Source organism: Fusarium solani, assembly GCF_023522795.1.
Source record: "Fusarium solani strain SB1 chromosome Unknown bctg00000005, whole genome shotgun sequence".
Classification (NCBI taxonomy): Eukaryota; Fungi; Ascomycota; class Sordariomycetes; order Hypocreales; family Nectriaceae; genus Fusarium; species Fusarium solani.
This window is the reverse complement of record NW_027072153.1, coordinates 208,606-231,554: the sequence shown is the minus strand read 5'-3', so window position 1 is coordinate 231,554 and position 22,949 is coordinate 208,606. Positions and strand designations below refer to the sequence as shown.

Below are 22,949 nucleotides of genomic sequence, written 5' to 3'. Positions count from 1 at the left end.
TCGACTTGGCGCGTCCGTCATGGTCAACGACATCGCGGACCCCTCGAGCGTCGTCGACGAAATCCACCAAATGGGCGGCATCGCCGCTGGGACGGTGGGCTCTGCAGAAGAGGGCCAGAAGCACGTCCAGGCTACAATCGAAGCCTTTGGGAGAATCGACGTGGTCGTCAACAACGCTGGCATCTTGCGGGATAAGGCGTTCCACAACATGAGTGAATCCATGTGGGACCCCGTTCTCTCTGTCCATCTTCAAGGAACCTACAACACGTGTCGCGCCGCGTGGCCGTACTTTGTCAAGCAGAAACATGGGCGCATCGTAAACACCACCAGCGTGACCGGCATCTACGGCTCGTTTGGCCAAGCTAACTACGCTGCGGCTGTAAGTACCAGTCGGCCCTATACATCTCTGCAGGCACTATTGACACGCTTGACCTCTTAGAAATCAGCCATCATAGGCCTCACACGGGCGCTGGCTCGTGAGGGCGCGCAGCATAATATTCTAGCAAACGTTATTGCCCCTAACGCTGGGACAAACATGACCAAGAGCATCCTCAGTGACGAAGTGTCCAAGGCACTCAAGCCGGACCACGTGGCACCTCTTGTGTCTGCTCTCTCTGGCGACGCTGCCCCTTCTGACCCAACAGGGGGAGTCTACGAGGTGGGCAGCGGCTGGTTCGGCAAGACGCGGTGGGAGAGGCAACCTGGCTGGTCTCTTGTGACCGATGGCACAAGTCTCGATGACATTCTGGCCAAGTTGTCAAGCTTTGCCGCCTCTCAGCCTACGTATCCTACCAGTGTAGAAGATCATATGCGTATTATATCCCGTGAGGCGTCTAATTCCCAGGTAAGTCTATATCTCTACCCCTTTTCGCAGCACAAGGAGCTCAACTGAAGTGTGACAGTCCACCTCTGCCGAGAAGGTCCTTGCCAACATCCGACGAGCTAAAGAAGCAAAGCCCCAAGGATCCATTTACACTTATACTGAACGCGACCTGATCCTTTATGCCCTTTCTATTGGTGCCCATCACAGCAACCTCCCGCTCGTCTGGGAAGGCCACAAGGACTTCACGGCTCTGCCAGTGTTCGGACTCATCCCCTTCTTCAACGCAAAGCTCCCATACAAGATGGAAGACCTCATGCTCGGCTACGACCAACGCATGCTCCTCCACGTGGATCAGTACCTGGAGATCCGCTCACCCATTCCCCCTCGGGAGAGCTGCGCACGTTCCCCAAGCTCATCCAGGTCGTCGACAAGGGCAGAGACGCCATGGTGGTCCAGGGCTTCACGACCGTTACAGACAAGAACCAAGAAGTCTTCTTCAACGAGACTACTGTGCTTGTCCGTGGGTCAGGCGGCTTCGGCGGCGACAGTGTGCTCGCAGACCGTGGAGCCGCAACGGCAAGGAACAACCCGCCCTCGCGAGCGCCGGATGTCATGGTTGAGGAGAAGACTCACGAAGGACAGGCCGCGCTGTACCGGCTCAACGGAGATCTGAATCCCTTGCATATTGATCCCGAGTTCAGTCAGAAGGGTGGCTTCAAGGTGCCCATTCTGCATGGGCTCTGCTCCCTCGGCATTGCTGGGAAGCATATCTTCCAGACCTACGGGTCATACAGGAGTGTGAAGGCCAGATTTACAAGTGTAGTTCTTCCTGGGCAGACCCTACAGACCGAAATGTGGAAGGAGAATAACAAGGTCGTCTTTCAAGTCTTGGTGAAGGAGACGGGTAAGAAGGCTATTAGTGGAGGCGCAGTAGAGCTTTATTTGCGAGGGGCTTCTTTTTTGTAGATTTGAACGGCAAATAGAAAGGGCTCCTGGAGATTTTGCGACTGCAAAGTTGGGATGAATAGATTTTTAGAGTCATATCTGGAGTTTTTACTTTACTAGATAATGGATCTAAGTAATGGGACTACAAAAAGAGAGAGGTTTAGTCTTGCTATCTTGGCTTAGTTAGGACTTCTGCCACTCCTAACGGCCTGGACTATTGTCATGCCCATGATACTGATCATGCCACACAGTGACTTTATTCTGAGACCTCTGACGAAGAGTACAGACGAGAACAAGGATAGCTACAGCCTGACATTGGCTTGCAAAAATGGGTTGCATGCATGCTCCAAGGGGTACTATTTGTAACTCTCCTAGATTTACAATGACCAGTGTTACAGCTTAGATGCCACAGAACTTTTGTAGTAGTGAAAGATTTGGGGGTTGCAAAAAGACAGGAGGCCGTGCCTCCCCCATTCACCACCGACGCCCGACTCCTTGTGGCCCGCCAGATAAGCTTGAGGAAGAGGTTTCTCAAAGCTGTTGATCCAAACAGTCCCGGCGTGGATGCGAGAGGCGATTCGGTGTGCTCGGTCAATGTCAGACGACCAGACAGCTCCTCCAAGGCCGGTCGTCGTGTTATTCACTCGAGAGAGCAACTCGTCTTCGTCTGACCAGGACAGAACCGGAACGATAGGTCCTGAGAAAGGGCAATTAGAACTTCTGTGGCCGAGTTTCAAACATAGATGTATCAAACGTACCAAATGCCTCGGCTTTGACAACGAGAGAATCGTCCGGGGGGTTGTCAACGATGGATGGGGGAATAATGAAGCTTGAAGCGTCGGCTGGGAGCTGCCCGCCTAGAGCAAACCTGTATCCCTTGTCTATAGAATCTTTCAGAATGGATCTCACCACGTTGTATTGCATCTCATTCTGCACAGGCCCCAGCATCACGCCACCAGGCGTAGTTGGAGACCCTACTTTCCACGACTTAACCACCTCAACCATCTTCCTGAGGAAAGCATCATATATATCCTTATGGACATAGACCCGCTTACTAGCAACGCATAGCTGGCCAGAGTTAAAGAATGACCCAAGAGCCACCTGGGGCGCGACAATATCGATATCGACATCTGGAAAAATGATACTTGCGCTGTTACCTCCTAGCTCAAGAGTGATGTTCTTTAGGCCAGAGCTCGCGCTAGCCATGATCTTCTTACCCGTGGCTGTTGACCCAGTGAAGCTGATCTTCTGGATGGCCGGATGGTTACACATCCTCGGCCCCAGATCATCGCCTCCGTGCATGGCCTGGATCACGCCCGCGGGGAAAATGTGGCAGATTATCTCGGTGAACTTGATGATGCTGTAGGGGGTATATGGCGACGGCTTCGTGATGACGCAGTTGCCCGCAAGCAAGGCGGGGACAATCTTGCCGACTGCGAGGACGAGAGGGTAGTTCCATGGGCAGATAGCGCCCACAACGCCGATGGGGCCATAGGTCAACGTGAGGCGAAGATCAGCGTCGTCCTGGATGATTTCTGGCTGCGGTTGGGGCAACGTGGCTACCAGATGAACTCATGTTAAGATACGGCGTACGGCAAATTTGTTCAGGAGTTCATACAGTAAAAGTTGAAAAAGTCGAGGGCGTGCTGGACTTCGAGATCTCCAAATTGCGGTGGTTTTCCGCCTTCAAGAGACAGCAACTGAGCAATGCTCGTCCTGTGCTGTTCGAGCAAGACTTTTGCCCGGCCCAGACAATCCTGTCTCTTTTCCCACGGAGTCGAAGACCACTTTGTCGAGGCCTCTTGGGCTGCAGAGACAGCATCCTCCAGATCCTGGGCTGTAGCGATGGGGACGTTCCAGAGGGGCTCGCGGGTTGAGGGATTGATCCCGTGGCCCAGATGGGCAGACGATCGGAGAGCTCCCGCAATCACATTGCTGAAGGCGTGGAAGTCGACGGTACTCATCTTGAAGGCAGATGGCGGGTAGCGTTGCGCGTGGGTGGCGTTGCTCGTGGGTGATCAGTGTATCGCCCTGATGAGGCTCATCTACGATTAATGAAGTGCTCGCCCAGGCTCTGGTGGGAAGATGCCAAGTCAATAAACTACGCCCCACGGGATCCTGGGGGTGAGCTTGAGAAGTGGGACTTGGGAGAGATCTTGGTGTGGGGAGCTAGGAGTCCCACATTGAAATGTGGACTGAACATGAAATCCTTCTACGATTCCCAAGCATGGGTCCTACGTCCTGTCAGCCTCTACCCTTGAACGGAATACGAGTCCCGAATTTGTCAAGGGTGCTAGTCAGAATTCGTACTACTTCTCAATCTTCCCACGTCCTCTGAGTATTGCACGCAGTAGCTGGTGACCTAGGGTAAGCAAAGCGTTGTTGATTAAAGCAAGCAATCGTAAAATCTCTCATTGATTCAAAGGCAAGGTTAGTCTGACCTTTGAAATGACACCAAGTGCTGCTGGTGTCAACACCCTGATACAATCTCGCTTATGGGGTGTCAGGGACTCTCTCGACAATAACTACGCGTGATAGCCCATACCAAGAGCATAATAGCAAGAGTGTAATACAAGAAGAATGATGCTAAGCATTCAAAACCAATCAGACTTATCCAACATCTCGGTACTCAATGTCTCGTCGCCCACGTTCTCCATTAGTCCTTCATTGGCATGAGAGATTAAGAAGGGATCCAGCGCCGTCTCGTCACATATGGACAAACACATGTCTGGAAAATCGAGACTCTGCTCCATCACTACATCCGCCCCTTCTAGGTTCAGTAGATCATCCACAGAGTAACCCTCATTCGGCGCCTTTGCAAGATCGCTCTGTGGGACCAGGTCAAGGGGGCTCGCCAACGTGGTCTCCAGCGTGGCGGTTTCAGCAGCTAGAGGGTCTCGGGCTGGACATTCTGGTTGAAAAGATGTGACTGTCAAATTTCCTTTCAACAAAGTCGCTGGAATTGGCTTCTCCTCGACATCTCGAAGTCTGGTAGGGAAGTCGTTCTCTTCAGGTAAGCGGCCTTGACTAAAGCTGAGGTCCATCGTCACAGCGACTCTCAGATAGCCCGTCGGATTTGAAGCAAGGAAGCTCTCCCAAGATTCACTGGCCAAGGAAGTTCTTGATAGCGCAGACTCCAGCAGGTGGGCCAGTTGCTTTTGTCCCATGATCAGCTTGATAGTCTCGGCAACCCACTCCACACCGTCGTATAGGTACTCGTACGTCCGCATGGCCTGAAACAGGACGACTAGCCTGGAGTCTTGAAACGATCCGTTGAGCCTGCCGTTGATCATGTGGAGGGCGAGTGGCAAGGCGGAGCAAGCGATTCTGTGGTGGATGTGAGCTGCGCAGTAGTTACGGTGGTCTTTTTGTGAAATGACTTACGCGCTTACCGGGAGAAATCTTATGAGCTGCCGATCAGCCAGTGTCTTTATGCACCAGCTGATTCCAGTTTGTGCGTCCTGGATATCTTCTCTGTGCGTGTGGGTGTCAGGCAGTCTGCCATGAGGAGTTTGCGTTTCTGCAAAAGCCAGCAGCTGGCGGTTGGCCAAAGCAATTCTCAGGGAGCTTTTCGACAAAGTCAGCTGTCAGGGTGTGTCTGCACTTTCCCGAGCTTTAGGATCAACATACTAGTAGTAAATGTACATCAAGTTGGTAAAGAGTGCGACTGAAGAATGCGACAACTCACTGTTCACCAGCTTGGGTTTATCACCCGGATCGGGGCACTGAAGCCACAACTTGGCCGTGTCGCACCACCCCGACAAAAAATATTTGAACGTTCCTATTGTTTGCTTATCATCCGTCGTAGAGGCGAGAATGGCGTCTTCAGGAGCGCCATTCTCAAATGGGAACAGCAGCTTGGAAACATGCGCCATCCTGCGGCACAACTCGGCTAGGTGGAGGAAGGCCATGATAAGATACTTCTTGGTGGGCGCATCGTACACTTCAGACCGGGACAATTCCTCTTCAAGATCCGCATACTTGAGGACGAACTTGACCTCGGAGTTGCGGTCTGCTGCTGTGATCTGGCAGCTTCGCCTCAGCGCGATGGACAAGGTACTGTCTCGAACGATGCAGCAACCCCAGAGCCGCTTCAGTGAGCAGCGCCTCTGCTCCTGGGACTCATCCTTTACGACGGCAGACTCGAGCCCGGACATGTGGGCCTTGACAGACTTTGCGTTTTCGATGGCAATGCTGAGCCACGTGGTGTTTGGCCTGCTGGCTGCCTTTGCGAACGATGGAGACCAGTAGGATATGAGCAGTGCCGCCTGCGCGATGTGGAGACGTGATGACTCGGTCTCGAGATCGTAAAGGGTCTTAGCTCGCTGGTACATGATACGCCGGGCGATACGGGTGCTCGAGAAGCCCAGGCTCTCGAGGGTCTCGGAAGAGACGTGGGCGCTGGCCGCGAATATCATGGACTGGAGGACCAGCAGTGGCATCTTGGGGCCCAATCCTTGGCTGGTTCCGGAGTACATCTTCCAAAAGACGGCCTCGTTGATGAGCGGCAGGAAAGGGTGGACGTATCGAAAGTACTGCTTGATGAATTCGTCAAGATGCTTCCGCGCAGGGATCCGTAGACATCCCTTGAGTTCGAGGTAGTTGATATCTTCTGGCAGCATGTCTGGCAGGTTCGATGCAACCACGAAGGAGTATGCTGAGTACGGAACTTCGGCGGCAAATACCCTCCTTTGAAGGGTACTCTGTCCAAAGGAACCAGGGCCGTCAAATTGACGTGGAGGTGGGGTGGAGGCGTACGAATCGCCGGCGTGACATGTTGGATACCGTAACAGAGCGATGAGTATATCTGAGCGGGTCCTACCTTGAATGGGCGCCTTACGCTTGACATTGTCTTCGCAGGAAGCCATGCTCGAGCTGTCATCCTTATCCTGGGACGTGCTTGCAGTCTGAGGATCGCGATTTGAGTTGGCGTCACAGTCATGCGGATGACCATTACTTGACTGATTTCCAAGGTCCTTGTGCTCCTGAATAATCTTGAAGGTTGCGCGTTCGCTCGTCTTAGGAACATGCCTTTTTGGGGGTGCAAAACGGTCCATCAGCTTTCAGCCCAACAGCATGCCTGTGAAACATACCGGTAAGGTTCTTTTTCTGGAATATGGCAGGTCTCGTTGTCTAAGGCACAATTCAGGCAGGGTTTTCCGACGATCGAGACGTTGCATCTGACTTTGCGTCGTCGACAGACGAGACACGCCTTGGAGGCTCGACTGCGTGTCTTTCTCCCACGGGTGGGCTTTTCTGATTGGTCTTGGTCTTGACAAGACATGTTGATAAACCTCATGGTGCACATGTGAGAAGCAAGACCGAGTGATTCTCTTTGGTGGTGAGGAGGGTTGATATCAAGGCCTCTAATCACACCTTCCTGTCCTGCCCGATCATGCATCATACATGAACTGCACCAAGCTAACTTACCTGGTTAGTTAATAGGCGCTGTTTCGAAACTGCCCCACATCCACGGCGCACTCGGACAAGATCCATCTTGCGGGGCCCCACGATTCCCCACACGCATGACTACATCCATTGTCCATGTGCCGGCACGAGCACAGCGCTTGCCTTTAGTCAGCACTGGCTCGGGAAGATTATCGCGGAGAGGGGTTCTTTGTGTGGAACGTGACCTACGGATGATTTTCACTGGCAAAAGCCCAAGTCTATCAACCACTGCGTTGAGACACTTTGCTCGCTCCAGAAAAGACCAGACGCTGACGGGAGGGCCCGGAGAGGACTCTTCAGGCTTTTTGCGCCCTGCTGTGGTGCAAAGCGTTGCTATAATATCTCGAAGCTCGACACCAGGCGCAGCCAGGTGATGCGTGGTGTGTCTTGTGGGGTTCCCCTCGGTGCCAGACATGCCAAAGGCCATCAGCTTGGACCACTTGGTGCCCCCTCGGCGAGACCAGCTGCATCTCTCTGCCAGCTGTCTCTCTATTCGACACCTCTGTCAAGGCTGGCCAAGAGAAACAGGCCACGCTGGCAGCGTCGTCGAGCAGGAGTCCCCCTTACAATTCCATCTGAAGGGATGATAGGGAGCGAAACAGCAGTCAAGGGGTTACCAGAAAATTTGGACTCCCTCAATGTGGTCTTTGTTATAGTTGAAGTCCGACCCTCCATGGGATAACTGAGCCAGAAGACCGTCTGGCAAATAGCCTACACGGGTGGTGCAAAATTTATGTATGGTACTCATTGAAGGGTTTTTCATCTCTTTCCAAGCTTTTATCTACGTAGACAGCCAATATGGATGCAACTTCTATAGGTATGCAAGATTCCAAGACTTCAGGCCGTAAGATTACATCCTCAGCATCGACTGTTGATCATTGTAATCTGGAAATAGTTCTCTACCATGCTATTGGGGCCTGGATTCTGTGGATCTAGGCTTGACTGAGAAAACAGGAAAATCAAACCCGAAAATCCCGGCATTCCATAAACCAACATCTCGTCTCATGGCATCCCTCTCAGCGTCACTCCTGTCAAGGAAACGAAGCATGTTTGAAACAGCCCACACCTCTCAGGCAACGCTCGCCATGGTTATTGCTGTCTCGCCATCGAGCGGCCTCAACAGCTCTCGTGCTTCAGCAGCCTCGCGAAGGATCAAGTCCTTGATTTGTTGCGTTCTCGGGGTGAAGCGGGCCTTGAACTTCTCAGGGCGCATATTCTCACAGTCCGAGTAGGCAAAGATGTCGAGCTTCGCTGGTCGATTCTGAAACCTCGTTAGTGTGGCTATAGATCCATGGGCGATAGGTCTTGAGCAAACTTACGTTCTCGTCCAAGCCAGGTTGCATATTGAATGCCCAAATCATGCGGGCAATGGTAATGAACAGTCCCTGCTCGGCCAGCGGCTGGCCGCTGCACTGGCGCCGTCCCCATCCAAAGGCATTGTGTCCTTTCTTGTTAGGATATGGCCTCTCCAGCCCATCGAGGAACCTCTCTGGTCTGAAGACGTCTGGCTCTGGGAACTCCCGCGGGTTTCTGTGTATAGCCCACAGGTTGCCAGTGATGGCGGTGTCCTTTGGAATAACGTAGCCGTTGTATTCATCATCGCGGATGGGCGCGTGGGGGATGCCGCCGAGAATGGTGACAGTACGCCAGCGGAGCGTCTCGTTCACCACAGCACGGATATAAGGTAGGTGCTCCTCATCCGCCCACTCGGGGTAGCGGTCTTGGCCCACGACGCGATCTAGCTCCTCTTGCGCTTTGCGCTGCACTTCGGGGAACACGCACATGGCCAAGATCAGGGTTAGCGTGGAGCTCGTAGTGGTATCAACGCCACCGCCGATCATGTTGGCTGTGAGAGAGCTGATGTCCTCGTCGGTGATGCCGTGCTCCCGTTGAGCAGCCAGCAGGCTCTTTGAGAAATTGTCCTCGGTGGAGTTGGCAGCTGCCTCCTTGGCTAGGGCTGCAAAGTACCTCTGCATATGCTTGGAGCTCTTAAGGATGATGGAAGGCAGAGGATACAGCCACTCTGGCAGCTTGGCGAGCCAGGGAATTGCTTCCATGATGTAGAGGCCGGGGACGACAAAGTTTACGCCCTCCATGAAGCTGAGAGCTACCTGTGCGACTGCGTCGTTCATGCGATCAATGCGACGACCCCATCCGAGGATGGAGACAACTGAGCACGAGTATCGCTCGATGGACATGTCAAAGTCGTCTGGGCTGAGCAGCAGGTCTCGAAGCAACACCTTGGACTCGTTGGACTGATGCGAACGATAGTTTCGCACTGATTGGGACCCAACAATGGTATGCTATACGAGGCTTAGAAAGCAAAGACGAGGCATCAGGGAGATCGAGGGAGGAACGTACCATGAGGCGTCTGTGAAGCCTCCATGCATCACCATATTTCTGGCAGACCTGGTTCGTCTCCGACATGTTCATCATGTCGCCCATGACGACATGATGTGGCCTGGAAGAGTAGATGGCAGCACGCTTGTCCAGCAACTCTGAGATTGACCAGATGTCATTGCAGATGATGACAGGTCGATGGCCATTCCAGATTGTGATCATGGAGCTCTTGTAGGTATCCGACCATGTCTCCCACTCGATCCATGGTTGGTGCTTTGGAAGCTGGAAGAAGTTACCTACCAGAGGCAGTGGAAAGGGTCCCGGTGGCATATTCCGCCTCAGACGAAGAATGCGTACATAGTCTGCTGCGAGCCAGATGAGAGGGGATGCTAGTAGGGCTAGCAGACCATAGAGATACAGAGAATCTCTGGATACCTCGGTCTGCTTCAGGTAGCTGGAGAGGGCCATTGTGAGCCGTAGATAATAATGGCAAAAAAAAAAGGAGAACGATGTGAACGTGACTGGAAGGGCTTGTCTGGGTTTGTACGAGAACGAGAACATAAGTCAGTCTTATATCTCATTCTACACCTCCCCAGGCAAACAGCGGCTGACTTTCTCTGCCGCCAATCCAAAATGCTGCTTGCGGGGCCCTGCGGGGAGATCCCACGATGGGTGTCGAGCAACTCTAGCCTGTTGACGAGTCTGTGGGGACCGCTACATCGGGGATTTTCTCACTAGCCAGTTGGCAATCGTTGATTAGGAGTGGGCAATGTGGGAGTCTGGGCAATGATGGAGGGAGCCAGTGGCGGTTCTGGGGGTGGGTTGCTTGGTTGGGCACCAGAGTGGTGGGCATAACGAGTATCTACGTACAGGTCACAAGGACAGTGCGTGCTATGAATGTTAAGGGATGGGAATTTTTCGCCACAACTTGCGTGTAATAAGCCAATCGGTTGAGAGCTCTTTTCATGTGAGATAATGCGATAAAATGAATGATGTGTTGAGTAGATCCAAGCGCATGCTTGTGTCCTATAATAACCTATAGGTTAGATATATACATATACTATTTATTTATCGATCGTTCAACGTTTACAGTATTAGCATTGAGGACGGTAACCACATTTGTCCTGCTGGTGGGTGTTCTTGTTGCGAGACATTGGTAACCATTAAGCAGCCAGTGTCAAGGAAATCAAGATTGACATTAGAGCCAGACATTTGACGAAACGACGGCGCCATCTAAATCTAAACAAGTAGAAACAAGCACACTAGACAATGCAGCGACACATCTCCTCTACGCCAAGCATCAGCAGCTACAGCCGTGCCTTGCCTAACTCAATCTGCGCCCAAGAATCCGTATCGATTCTCCTGTACTGCTCGCCGTTGAGCCAGAAAAGGCTATACTGCTGATTATCGATATCGGGGCTACAAGGGAGGCTTTGCAGGATTGCCTTTGGCTGCGTGAAGGTGGCAGTGGTCTCGATACTGTTGGGGAACAGTTAGCAACCATCACATTATGGAGGGGGGAACAGCGACTTGACTTACACTAGTCTAAAGTGAACCAGCTTAAGTAGTTAATACAAGGCCAGACCGCTGGAATGGAGGGATGGGTAGAGCTGCTGGACAAACTCCGTCTTAGCCTGGGGATCCGCGAGCGTGATGGCAGCAGCGCCTGCTTGGCCATCGTATCTAAGATCCGTTAGCCTTGCCGAAGAGGTGAGGAAAGGGGAGAATGACGTTGGCACCTTATGCTGGGAGTTTGACAGCATAGACAGAACAGTCCTGCACGCCTGGAAGCTTGCTGATGTGGTCTTGAACCTCGCTGACACCGACGTTCTCTCTGTGCCACTTGAAAGTATCTCCAGACCGAGCATGAAGCGAATCCATCCCGACTTTTGGTGCATCAACATATCACCAGTTCGCTGAAATAAACCTCCCTTTTCAAAAACGCTGGATACCAGCTTGAGCTGCGTAGCGGCAGGATCGTTATAGTACTTGTTGTAAAAATCCATGGACCGAACACGGCCGATAGCCTCTCCTGGTTCTCTAGCCTTGGCCAGCACGCAGAATCCAGCCTCAAGGTCCCGGTATAGCGACTGCGTCGAAGGATCATATTTCGCTAGGAGGAAATCTTTCTCGGAGTAAAGCTTGACCGGTCCAGCAAAGCTGATCATGCCTGCTCCCGCTTTGCGGTAGGTGAAGTTGTCGAATTTGGTGATGCCCTCGGTGGAGCGGTAGACTTCGCGGACTCAGGAATACGGAACCGCTAATGGAACTTGATCCGCACGTCGCGGCGAAGACCATTCCCGAGCGTCACTATGCATCGATGGGCTTGGTCGAATGACGAGGGGGGGCGGGCGACGAGATATCTGCAGAGCTCTCCAACGTAGAGCATTCGCGTGGCACCACTCTCAACTAGCTGCGCGGTGAAACGCGAAGCAGAGAACTTGCGGGCTAGGTAGAATGAACCAGAAAGACCTGTGGAATAGTACAGGCCGGTGAACAGACAGGTGGTGTGGAAGAGAGGCAGGCAGGAGAATGTACGAAGGGGCAGATATCTCGCCACATTCTTCGCGTCAACGATAAATGGCGTTGAGACGACAACCAGGAGGAAATTCTTGACAGCGACGGCTTTTGGCTTCCCGCTGGTCCCCGAGGTGAATATCAGAGTTCCGACATCTTTGAGGAGACGAGATGGCCGAGGCCCTGCGTCGTAGGCAGCAGCGTAGAACGTAGCTGAAAGATGTTGGCGGCAGCGCAGGCTTCTGCAGGGAGCTCCAGGGGAGGGAAGGATGACAATGACCGTGACAAGATATGGAAGGTATGGTCGAAGCCCTCGAGCTCGGCTATGTTGGAAGCCAGATCTGGGGTGCAAAGGGCGAGTTTGGGCCGAGCGATCTGGAAGCAATGCTGCAGGGTTTCGGCTGTGAGGGGTTAGCTGTGCAGCTGTGGCGTGGCGTCTCAAGGTGAGGGAGGATGCGAAGTTGGAGGGAGGCGGGTGTGTGAACGTGGGGATGTGGAGATGTGGGACCATGCCATCTTGTCTTGAGTCTTGGGAAAGCGGGACAGCGTCACAGCATCTCCAGCGACCACTCCTTTCTGATGGAGTATCGTAGCAAGCTTGTTGGATTCTTTGCATCATCCATGTCAGCATATCCGTCTCGTCGGTACTGTCATGGCTTCTCAGAAATGCAAACACTCACCTAGGATAAGCTCAGAATAACTCCATCTTCGTCCTTCAAACCACAGAGCCTCTGCCCCGGGGTCTGCGAGTTCCAGCATGTGATGCAGCGAAGGGTCCTGCCTAGCGTACGAATTCTATCCTGTAGTCGCTTGCCAAACTCCTTCTCCTGGTGGAGCAAAGAAAGCTCCAGCGATAGTAGCGGTTGCAGCGAGGGCCACTTTGCTTGCAGTCACGGGGACCTGGACGGGCAGGTTGGATGGCATGATGATGGGTTTCCTTTTCTTTTTCTTTTCGAGACTTGCTTCTCTCTTCAAAGTAATCGGACAAAAAGAGTGTCTTGGTCGAGTGTTCGGAGTCAAATACAATACGTGTAGGCTCTTAGAGAGCGAGCAAGGTCGTTTTCAATATTAAGACCTCACCCACCAAAAGGGGGGCTGGATCCCATGTGGCACTCTTTTTTTTTTTTTTTTTTTTTTTTTCAATTTCTCCGCTTCCTGTAAGTAGATAGACTACTAGCACCCTTGGACCTATCCCTCGTTCACTATCGCTCGGACATCTTTCTCGGACATCTTTCTCGTTTACTTGGAGGGAAGTTTCAACGCTGATCAACGTCCTCAGTCTCGTTTACCGTGGCCGCAAAAATGTCTTCCGCAACCCAACGACTCAGCCGAATATCTCACCAACTCCATGGCAAAGATGGTGGCAAGTCTTCGTCAGCTCACATCTTTGGCAAGAGCCCAAGTGATGTGGTTAGTATCGGTGATAATGCCATCTTGTGCCCATAGACTATTTATGCGCTTCTAAACATGGGTGCTGACACTTGTTGCACCGCAAGGTGATAACATAGGCAATGCGTACACCCTTGACCAAAGCCAAGAAAGGGTTCCTTAAACACACCCAACTCGAGGGACTCTTGGTTCCCTTGCTACAGGTGAGATCTTCTTTTGAGAAGACATTCACATTGTGGTCTGCATATAGGTCCTAGCTGACAAAAAAAAAAAAGCACGTCCGACAAGCTTCCGCAATCAAGCCCAATCTAGTGGAGGAGATCGTCGTGGGCAACTTGCTTCACAAAGACGCACCCTTCGTCACGCGCGCCTCTGCCCTGGCAGCCGGCTACCCTGCCACCACCGCAATCTCAACTGTCAGCCGCTGGTGCTCCTCGGGTCTCTTAGCCGTCGAGGCCGTGGCGCAGAAAGCCGCGGTAGGCAGCATCAACATTGGCATCGCCGTTGGCGCGGAAAGGATGAGCTGCAACCCAAATAACGGGGCGCCTGTCTTCCCATCGAGGTTCATGGAAGACCCTACCATACAAGATGTCACGCAGCCCATGCCCTGGACGGCTGAAAACGTTGCACGGGACTTTGGCATCACACGTGAGAGACAGGACGAGCAGGCTGCGGCATCCTTCTGCAAGGCAGAGGCGACGCAGAAGGCAGGCTTCTTTGCAGACGAGATCGTGCCTATTGCCACGAGCTGGATAGATCCTAAGAGCGGCGAGGTGCGCAACGTGCTTGCCGAATATGATGATGGTATCCACTACGGCACCACTAAGCAGGCTCTCTCCAAAGTCCGGTCGGCATTCCCGCAGTGGCCACCCACCACAACGACAGGTGGAAACGCGGCCCAGATCACCGACGGCGCGGCAGCTCTGCTTTATTATGCGTCGCGATATAGCTGAGAGGCTTCAACAGCCAGTGCTGGGGAAGTTCGTGCTGTCCACAGTGACGGGACTGGAGCCACGAAGTATGGGAGTCGGACCAGTCTATGCTATCCCTAAGCTCCTGGCAAAGGTGGGAATCCGAAAGGATGATGTTGAAATCTTTCAGATTAATAAAGCTTTCGCGTACATGGTAGGACACTTGACCCCGTCCCCCCTTTTCCCCATCTGTGAGCTGATTGAAACTCCAGCTGGTCTACTGCATGGACACGCTTGAACTGGGCCCACGCAAAGTCAACCCGCCAGGCGGGGCCATGTAAGTCACTATTGTTGGAGCTGCTGCAGATCACGGTGTTGGGATGCTAATATGTTCCCATTGCCAGAGCCTTCGGGCATCCTCTGGGCTGCACAGGCGCGCGTCAGATTGTCACAGCCTTGGCTGAGTTGAAGCGCACTGGGGGCAGGGTTGCGGTGACGTCTATGTGTGTGGGAACAGTAAGTCTTACCGAAAGAAATTTCAGTAGAAACAATGGCAATATCGATAACCCTGGCGTGTACCACTCGTAGAGCCTTCAGATCGTTATATAGACTATTCCACAAGCACGGTATACTCATTGACGTGCTTCCGGGGTTCTTCGCGCGCTGCCTCCCGGCCGTCAAGAGCCTGCCGACGAGTGACGGCTATCGACATACTTGAGGGTATTATACCATTTATATGGCCGCACCATTCAAGAATGGGATCCCATGGCTCAACGAGGAAATTCATCAATACTTCTCCGGTGAAGAGGTCAATAGCGCAGATTAATACCGCTTCACTACTCCCACCCTCAATACCTGCCATCTCTCAATCAACAACGACTGCCTTTCTTTTTAGGTACAAGGATTCACAAACAGGGGTAGGAAGATATTGCCTCAAGATCCTAGCTTACTTCTTTCCACTCCGAGACTCCTTGCTCAGGTCATCTAGCAGAATATACCCCTCCCTTCTGTGGCGGTCTTGCGAACGGCAAGTGACGAGGAGCAGATGGTAAACGGCGCTTATGTCCAGCGGTGACGAGCGTTTGTATTCTCAGTATCCAGAAGTATATAATCCAGGCATGGGGCGGGATAAAAGTGTGCCAGCACTTATGTCCGCTACTGAAGAGAGGTTCGGTGATGGCACGACTGCGCGGGGCTCAGTGTTTGTCAATTCTATGCTGCGCCAGATATTCCTTGCTTCCAAACCATTCGAGGCATTGTTGACAGTACTGATCGGCTTGATGCCCAGTTTCCAAACAATGCTCAACAAGATTGGAGGGGCTTTTGAAAAAGGCTAGACATATTACACGCCGTCGCTGTTTGTTCGGCTGCTTCTTCGCCATTTGCTTTGTGTCTTCTCCAGTGTATGGTGTTGAACGAGGAGAATTAATGGCGGTGGAAAATTGCTAAGCCCTACTTGAATCTCGTATCATTGGGTTTCAAGAAGGCAGCCGGGTGGGAGGCCAGGGCAATAATTGGCTCGATGGGCCGCATGTGCATTGTGAATGTTAGAGCGAACCGTGAGGGAATCTTGCAGCCACGGCGGCTATTTGGTGTGCCATGACGATACCCTGCAGGATGTGCATCCATTTTTAGAGCGGAATAGACCGTTGGTGTGACGGAACGACATGAAACTCGGTGCCAAGAGACACATCAGGCTCTGACCTTCCTCCGCGTTTACTTGAAATGTGTTCCCCTCTTCCTTTCTTTCCTTCCTACTGCGATCCTCTCGCAAAGCAAATCCAATGAGTTCGGAAACAAGGCCTAGAGTCTGCCTTGATGTGGCTATCGACCACCGAATTCGACGACTCTTCGAGCCCGTTAATCACTATCAAACAGGGCACTCTAATCATGTCTCCCGCATCGAGGCTTTGGGACAGTCCCTCGGGCGATCTAGCAACGAGATAAAAACCACTGCAAAGCTTGCAGGCCCAGCAGTCAAGGGCGGCATCGCCATCACCCTACAGCAACCCCGACATAATCACCCATTTGAGAAGGGCCTCGACACCGTGATCGAAGATTGTGAGTCCCTTTATGCCCTGTACGACGTTTTCAGGACGGTATCCTGTGGGACCCTCGATATTCGGACCAACATAACCATCGTCGACATGCTGCCGTATGTATCTGAAGACATTGCAAGAATCCGAAATGACGAGCTTAAAGAGTCATTTCGCGCGTCAACGCAGATCATTTGCGACAAGGAGCCCGCTGTCCTGCTCTGTGCTGGCAAGATATGGTTGCCGGAGGCGGGCAAGTCCGATAACCGCAAGGGAGACGCCTGGAAATTTGAGAGTCTCAGGCTCGGGGAGAGATTTGGTAGTACACCGAAGTTGCCCGTTAAAGTGAGGGTCCGTCCTCCAGAAGGGCGTGGATTCATTACCATTCCAAGAGTCAATGGCTTCCATCCAAGCCACGCGATGAATTACCACTCCCATGCCAGTCTTCTGAGGCAGCTGCAGATTTTGATCGGAGCTGAAACTTGCGGCATGTTGAAGGGTGATTGGAAAGACGAGCCATGGATGGCTGAAATGAGACGTCGGTGCATGGAGATTTCTAAATCACTCTCAGGTGAGTGACAATTTTCACTTATACCCCAAGCCGTCCTGATATTCGTCGCAACGCATCATACCCGTACTAATAATATACCATAATAGGGTCATCGCCTATTTCTCCTCCACCAAAAAGTCCCGACCAACGCTCAACCAAACGCAGTTGCACCAAATATCTACCAGAATACCAAGAGCTTTATTCTGACGCACTGCTTAAACTGTGCAACTGTGCCAAGCGGGTCATTTCGAGCCAAAGGTCAGGCAGCTCACCTGGAATGCGTTATAACACTCTGCTTTCTAGTGGTTTGAGCGAGATTTGTAACGACGTATCGCTGATCCTGCGGCAAATGTTGCGTCTCCAGCGCAGAGGCTGGCCCGACGTCGTATCTTGGAAGAATGAGAAAGCTCTAAGGGATGCCGCAACTGACACAAACCACTTTGCCGTGGATTTACTCAAAGCTACGAAGAACGAGGTCGAGGCGCAGCTCTTAAAGACCGTTCAGCAAGGAGCCTGGTCTATTCTCAAATGTGTCACAAATGCTGGCGGCAATGGACTCGAGTATACCCTCAACTTGAACAGAGCATGCGATGCCTTTCTTGACTTGGCTGTCAATACCGAGACACTACTTTGGAATCTCCTGCTGGACGAGGAGGATGCTATTAGGGCGATGGGTCAAGAAGAGGTGCTGTCGAGTCTGATGAGCAGAATGACGCTGACATCGACAGCGGTCAGCGTGGCACCATGCACTTGACCTGTTGATTAGCTTAAGGGGGGGCTACTAATTACAAATATCTCATATCTTGGTAAAATTTGTGGTGCATTTCAGGCTCGGGTGAGCACGCACATGCAGGCTTTGTTCGGGCCAACGGGCTCATATGCCCCAGGCCTTTCAGCGGGGTACCTCAAAGGAATCCTTTATCCTTCGTTATAGCTATTGTTACTCTGATTTTAGTAAGCTTTGATATAATATAACTATTTTACCTACTTAGCTTTTTATAACCTAAGAAATTATAATTATAATAATTTCAACGCTTTTCTTATACATTACCTGAGGCAAACGCGGTACTGTCCCCCTGAAGCGCACGGAAGCCCCGCACGGACATGCTATGATGGCCAAGTGGGTCGCCTGGCGCGGCGGGCGTTACAATGCGCTGGGGTTTCGTTTGGGAGGGTAGGCCAAGACACTGACTGATTGCAAGCTGTGCTCCAAGAAAGCTCTGCGAGCAGCGCGTTCTGCATTAGATGTAGACAGAATAATGAAACGGAGTTGAGTGACTGAAGGGGAGAGAAAGAGTGCGACGTAGATCTCGTTGTGCATCTCAACGGAGACTGCTGGGTGATAGAACAACCAAACTTGAGTGCGTTAGCATGAGTACGCCGGTGGTGTGACATTTTCGCAACATGACTGGTTGGGGTGGGGGTGCTGTGATACGGACTGCAGGCAAGCCTTCCGGAAACCAAGTTTAACCACTGTCTTTGCCCAACATGCATCCACAAGCTCTTGTCACAGGTGATAGCAGAACGTAGCCGCGCGGCAAGACCGACCACTAAGCCCTCTCTAACAGTTGAGTCCTGGATACGGGGCCCACAATCTTGTGCATAAAGATTATTAATGGCCTCCATGATGAGGCAAATCCTTCATACTATCAAAAATTGCACCGATACCCTTATCCTCCTCTTTGGTTCGAGAATCCATAGAGTGGTTTCCACGGTCACTTGTCACCTTACGCACCCTTTTCCAAATATTCACTAGACGACCAACAAGATGGCAGAGCCAGTGGGCCTCGCTTCCGCGATCTTAGCACTTGCCACCTTTGCGTTGAAGGCCACCGTCTCACTCTACGATGATGTCAACACTTTCCGCACCCATCCTAAGAAAGTCCGTGATCTCCTTGAAGAACTGCATGCTCTGAGAGGGGTCTTGGAAATGCTCATGAAAACCGCTGGCGCTGCTACCGACGTGGATTTCTCAGCACTCGGTGTCCCTTTGCAACGATGTCGCGAAGCCTGTGAGGAGTTTGGCCAAGAGCTAACCAAGTGCTGCGCGCGGTCCAATGCGGATCGAACAAGTTTCCGCGACTGGGCTAAGATGAAGTACATGGGTAACGATATTGATGGCTTCCGGCAGCAGCTGGCTAGCTATAAATCTACGATCAATATCGCCCTGACAGATGCAAGCCTGTCAGTTTTTGCATATCTGCGTGGATATTTGGACGAGCTTTCTAACAGTCTATTAGTCGCGTGTCATCTATCACGACGAAGACTCTCGAGGATCACAAAGAGCTAATCAGGAACGCTACTGATGATTTGGAGGCTCATCTCGAGAGCATCAATGAGAAACTCGAGGCAATGATCGAACGCACTGTGCCAGCTTCTGATACCGATGCAGCCGACTTACGTCGTATACAGAATGAGCGAGTTAGCACAGAGAAGGGCCTTCAAATCTGTCGCCAGCTCTCAGATCATATCAAGGAGATACAGCTCAGCTATGCTGGGACAGGCACGGACTCACAAAGGATCCTAGATTCCGGCCCTCTACCCAACAGAATCGTCAACGAATCTTTGCAGGAGTGCACGGGAAGCCTCAGAGTTGCTACTGAACAATTAGAAGGATACGAGCGGAAGGTGATGGACCGGTTGATGGCCAAGTCAAAATTGGCAATGACTGATGAGGATGGAGCTGATCTCGAAAGACTCCGAAGTGAGTTGGAAACCACTCGCCAATCGATAAATATCTGCAACCGGGCCGAAATGCGCTTGCAACAAAACATGAGCGTAATCGAAAATTACGCCACTGGAGATCAGACCGTTCAACTCTTAGCCTCGGCGAACGAAAAGACCATAAATGGAAAAAACACCGGATTTGGGTGGGCCCAGCGGCAGATCGGTGGGCATTTCGACAACGAGACTATACGGCAGCTTTCCCAGGACGCCTTCAAACCGGTCACACGATACGGCAAGAACGATGAATCTCAAAGTCAGGACCACACTCCTTCACGTCCTAGACCTATCCCTAATGATCAAGACGTATCCAAGTTCAGCGATCGTTGGGGGGAGGTCACAAGCTCAGTTCCACGTCTTACTCTGACCGTACAGTACAGATTAACCCGTTTCCAAACCAGGACCTGCCATCCGGTTCATCTACGGGTAGTTAGACATCACTTGGTAGATAGTCGTACATAGCCGTCACGGGGCCTTAGAGTCTTCTTTTAGCTTCCATTTTCTCCACCCTTAAAGCAAGGGCTACCTATACATCCCAGAATGATTACAGCACAAAGTGGATTTAAAATCATAAGATTGTGTGATACAAGAGATAGCTCGAGGCAGGTACCGACTCAGTGGTGTTATTGATACCGCCCTTAACCAATAAATCATTACCCTCTTCCATTCTCTCGTTCAATTCCCCTCTCAGTTCTCTCGGTCAGCGATTTTGGCTTCTGATGGAGCCTCCTTCTCCTACTTATCCCCCCGTCCCGCTCTTCTTTGACATCAGCGTCAGAATGATACGCAGGCTTAATATCTGACGGCCTCTGACTGCTACTAAGTAGAAGATCCTCGATATGAGTCTATCTCTTAACTACGAGTTCTAGCATATCCATATCCTCTTTTGCGGTGCTATGCCCGATCAGTGCGGCATAACCGCCCTCGTACGCTAGGCATGAACCCCCGTAAATGGTCTGAATTTTACGAACCACTATACTGGGCCTCTAGTGGGCGGGAGTTAGGCGATAGCGGCCCATTATGATGCCAATTCGGGCGAGTCTATGGCCAGTGACGATGACGATAAGAGGGGCAACAGTGAGCTGGTTTTATTGATGCAAGAGGGCATAGTAAGGAAGGAGCGTATGGGTGAAGGGAAACTGGAATATGCGTAAAACCTTGACGATCTCCTACAACACATGCGGAAGATTAAGGTCATATGGGATTAACTTGACGATGGTCCCTATGGAAGTGTGGTGGAAAGGTTAATCTTAATAGGAGTTCCATGACATTTCCCCGATATCAGAAGATGAAAAGGGGTATGGCTTGTACTAAAGGGAAGTGTCTAGACGAGGCCTCTGGCTACCCTGTTGTTCAATATTGCCACGGGCTGGCTTTATCGGCCTCTCGTTCAGCCAGTCACACATAATTTTCGAATTTAAGGACAATACGTGGTTTAGGTTAGTGGCTGCTTGGTCTGGATATCTGCGAGACAGCCAATCGGCGTTTACCAAAAGTGAGAAAGCGTGAGCGAAAGCGGAATGATCATGGCGGGTGGGCAACAGGATTGGGCTTTGATATGGCCAGGCAAGATCCACCGAGTCACAGCTGACCAATACAGATTAGAGTGATAGGTGTCGCCTCAAACCTGCATGGACAAGGAGTGGCCGCACCAACAGTGAGGGGTGATCACCATGCGGGAGGCCGACCGACTCTTTATTCCCTCACGTTCTTGACACATGATAACTGGTGATGGCGGACCCGCTAAGTGTCGTTTCTGGGCTTCTAGCCATTGTTACCGCCACCATCCAGTCTAGCAAAGTGCTTTACCAGACGGTCCAGAGTTTCAGGGACCACCCCCGGTCTGTTCGGCAGCTGGTAGACGAGCTCGACGCCCTCGCCGGTGTCCTCCATTGCCTGGAAGGTTCTGCGGGACGTGAACCTTCCATCCTCGTTCCGCTGAAGCTTCCACTTGAGCGGTGTACTGAAGCCTGCGTGGATTTTCGCAACCTGATAGACAGATGCACTAAACACTCTGGGGGGCAGGGAAACACCAGCTTCAGAGACTGGGCAAGGCTCAGATACATGGACAATGACATCAATGGTTTCACGGCGATGTTGGCTGGGTATAAAGCCACCATTGCTATCGCTCTCGCCGATGCAAACCTGTAAGATAACCATTTCCCTGTGCCAGCTACTTGGCTGACCAGACGATCAGACGATCAAGCACGGTTACCCTCCAAGTTCTCAACGAATATAAAGACATGATTCGTAACACAAAGCAAGATCTTGAGGACCATCTCGAAGAGATCACCGTCAAATTGCAGACTTTGGCCAGACAAAACGACATCCCCACCAGAGCGGAACCCGTCGACATAGAGCGCTTTCGAAATGAACGCAAGACAACCGAGCAGTGTCTTGAAATTTGCTCACAGGTGTTATCACATATCAACGGACTAAGGCTCTTGCCAGTGGGGACAGGGGAGGCAACGCGTGGTACTACGTCCGCAGGGTTATCTATCCAGGATCTGACCCATGCGCGCATCATGACCTTCTCGACGCTGAAAGATTGTTGCGACAAACTCAGTGACACGTTGGGCCGACTTCGAGCCCTCGAAGAAGACACCAAGGCTAGGCTACAGGCGGTTGAGGTGACGCCTGAGCAGAGCAACACGATAAGCTCGGGCAAGGAGGCCCAAAGCCTCGCGAGGGAGTTTGACAGTGCACGGCAGTGCCTCACTATCTGCTCTGACGCATCCGCTAGGGTCAACTCTGGAAAGGTGCACATCCTGGAGAACATCACTATAGGCAAACATGGAAAGCAGATGCTGATTGCTACGCTCGGGGAGCTTTTTGACGCGAGACGAGTACAGCTGGGCGAGGGAGCGATGCAGATCGTTGCATCGTCTTCCGACACGTCGTTGCAAGAGTTGTTCAGGGCGCAGAGCAGAAGATAAGTCGATTGAAGCTTCAACAACAAGCGATGGCCAAAACTAGCCCAATGCAACCAATCCTTGACGCTTAACTGTTTGCATGCCTTCCTCCGGTCCCGAGTGGCCGCTCGAAGCCTTGAAAGGAACGCGGCGCAGGTTCAGGTTTGTCACTGGTGTGCGATTGTGAACCTGTTCGTCGATTCTTGACAGCCTCTATAAGCCCCTGAATTGACGCGTCGTTCATTGTTCCCTTGCATTGCCAAGCGGAATCTTCGAGTTCCACGCGACGTGTATCATAGAGGTGACTTTCCGTCGACACCAATAGCTGTACCGCGTCTGTGCGAAGCTTCACGT

At 51.9% G+C, this 22,949-nt stretch overlaps 9 protein-coding genes across 9 annotated transcripts; 5 read left to right on the top strand and 4 right to left on the bottom strand.

Moving 5' to 3' along the window:
• Window positions 1-19: 19 nt before the first annotated feature.
• On the top strand, window positions 20-1,789 carry MRS44_008460 (uncharacterized protein; the record flags this gene model as incomplete). Its single annotated transcript, XM_065620935.1, has 4 exons — window positions 20-379; window positions 440-844; window positions 903-1,169; window positions 1,235-1,789. 4 exons carry the CDS (start codon window positions 20-22, stop codon window positions 1,787-1,789), a joined length of 1,587 nt encoding a protein of 528 aa, XP_065477007.1.
• Window positions 1,790-2,160: 371 nt separating this feature from the next.
• Window positions 2,161-3,732, bottom strand: MRS44_008459 (uncharacterized protein; the record flags this gene model as incomplete). Its single annotated transcript, XM_046281179.2, has 3 exons — window positions 2,161-2,465; window positions 2,527-3,327; window positions 3,387-3,732. 3 exons carry the CDS (start codon window positions 3,730-3,732, stop codon window positions 2,161-2,163), a joined length of 1,452 nt encoding a protein of 483 aa, XP_046131901.1.
• A 630-nt stretch (window positions 3,733-4,362) lies between these two features.
• On the bottom strand, window positions 4,363-7,052 carry MRS44_008458 (uncharacterized protein; the record flags this gene model as incomplete). Its single annotated transcript, XM_065620934.1, has 4 exons — window positions 4,363-5,095; window positions 5,153-5,335; window positions 5,399-6,799; window positions 6,862-7,052. 4 exons carry the CDS (start codon window positions 7,050-7,052, stop codon window positions 4,363-4,365), a joined length of 2,508 nt encoding a protein of 835 aa, XP_065477006.1.
• Window positions 7,053-8,285: 1,233 nt separating this feature from the next.
• On the bottom strand, window positions 8,286-10,024 carry MRS44_008457 (uncharacterized protein; the record flags this gene model as incomplete). Its single annotated transcript, XM_065620933.1, has 3 exons — window positions 8,286-8,477; window positions 8,536-9,519; window positions 9,578-10,024. The coding sequence occupies 3 exons, from the start codon at window positions 10,022-10,024 to the stop codon at window positions 8,286-8,288; spliced, it is 1,623 nt and encodes a 540-aa protein (XP_065477005.1).
• An 839-nt stretch (window positions 10,025-10,863) lies between these two features.
• On the bottom strand, window positions 10,864-12,997 carry MRS44_008456 (uncharacterized protein; the record flags this gene model as incomplete). The annotated part of the gene is made up of 6 exons (XM_065620932.1): window positions 10,864-11,035; window positions 11,096-11,101; window positions 11,180-11,772; window positions 11,838-12,649; window positions 12,754-12,850; window positions 12,893-12,997. The coding sequence occupies 6 exons, from the start codon at window positions 12,995-12,997 to the stop codon at window positions 10,864-10,866; spliced, it is 1,785 nt and encodes a 594-aa protein (XP_065477004.1).
• Window positions 12,998-13,375: 378 nt separating this feature from the next.
• MRS44_008455 (uncharacterized protein) lies at window positions 13,376-14,415 on the top strand (the record flags this gene model as incomplete). Its single annotated transcript, XM_065620931.1, has 2 exons — window positions 13,376-13,483; window positions 13,738-14,415. The coding sequence occupies 2 exons, from the start codon at window positions 13,376-13,378 to the stop codon at window positions 14,413-14,415; spliced, it is 786 nt and encodes a 261-aa protein (XP_065477003.1).
• Window positions 14,416-16,157: 1,742 nt separating this feature from the next.
• Window positions 16,158-17,713, top strand: MRS44_008454 (uncharacterized protein; the record flags this gene model as incomplete). The annotated part of the gene is made up of 2 exons (XM_046284071.2): window positions 16,158-16,980; window positions 17,067-17,713. 2 exons carry the CDS (start codon window positions 16,158-16,160, stop codon window positions 17,711-17,713), a joined length of 1,470 nt encoding a protein of 489 aa, XP_046131896.1.
• Window positions 17,714-18,727: 1,014 nt separating this feature from the next.
• Window positions 18,728-20,117, top strand: MRS44_008453 (uncharacterized protein; the record flags this gene model as incomplete). The annotated part of the gene is made up of 3 exons (XM_065620930.1): window positions 18,728-19,143; window positions 19,200-20,019; window positions 20,064-20,117. 3 exons carry the CDS (start codon window positions 18,728-18,730, stop codon window positions 20,115-20,117), a joined length of 1,290 nt encoding a protein of 429 aa, XP_065477002.1.
• Window positions 20,118-21,414: 1,297 nt separating this feature from the next.
• Window positions 21,415-22,619, top strand: MRS44_008452 (uncharacterized protein; the record flags this gene model as incomplete). Its single annotated transcript, XM_046269585.2, has 2 exons — window positions 21,415-21,830; window positions 21,881-22,619. The coding sequence occupies 2 exons, from the start codon at window positions 21,415-21,417 to the stop codon at window positions 22,617-22,619; spliced, it is 1,155 nt and encodes a 384-aa protein (XP_046131894.1).
• Window positions 22,620-22,949: the final 330 nt, after the last annotated feature.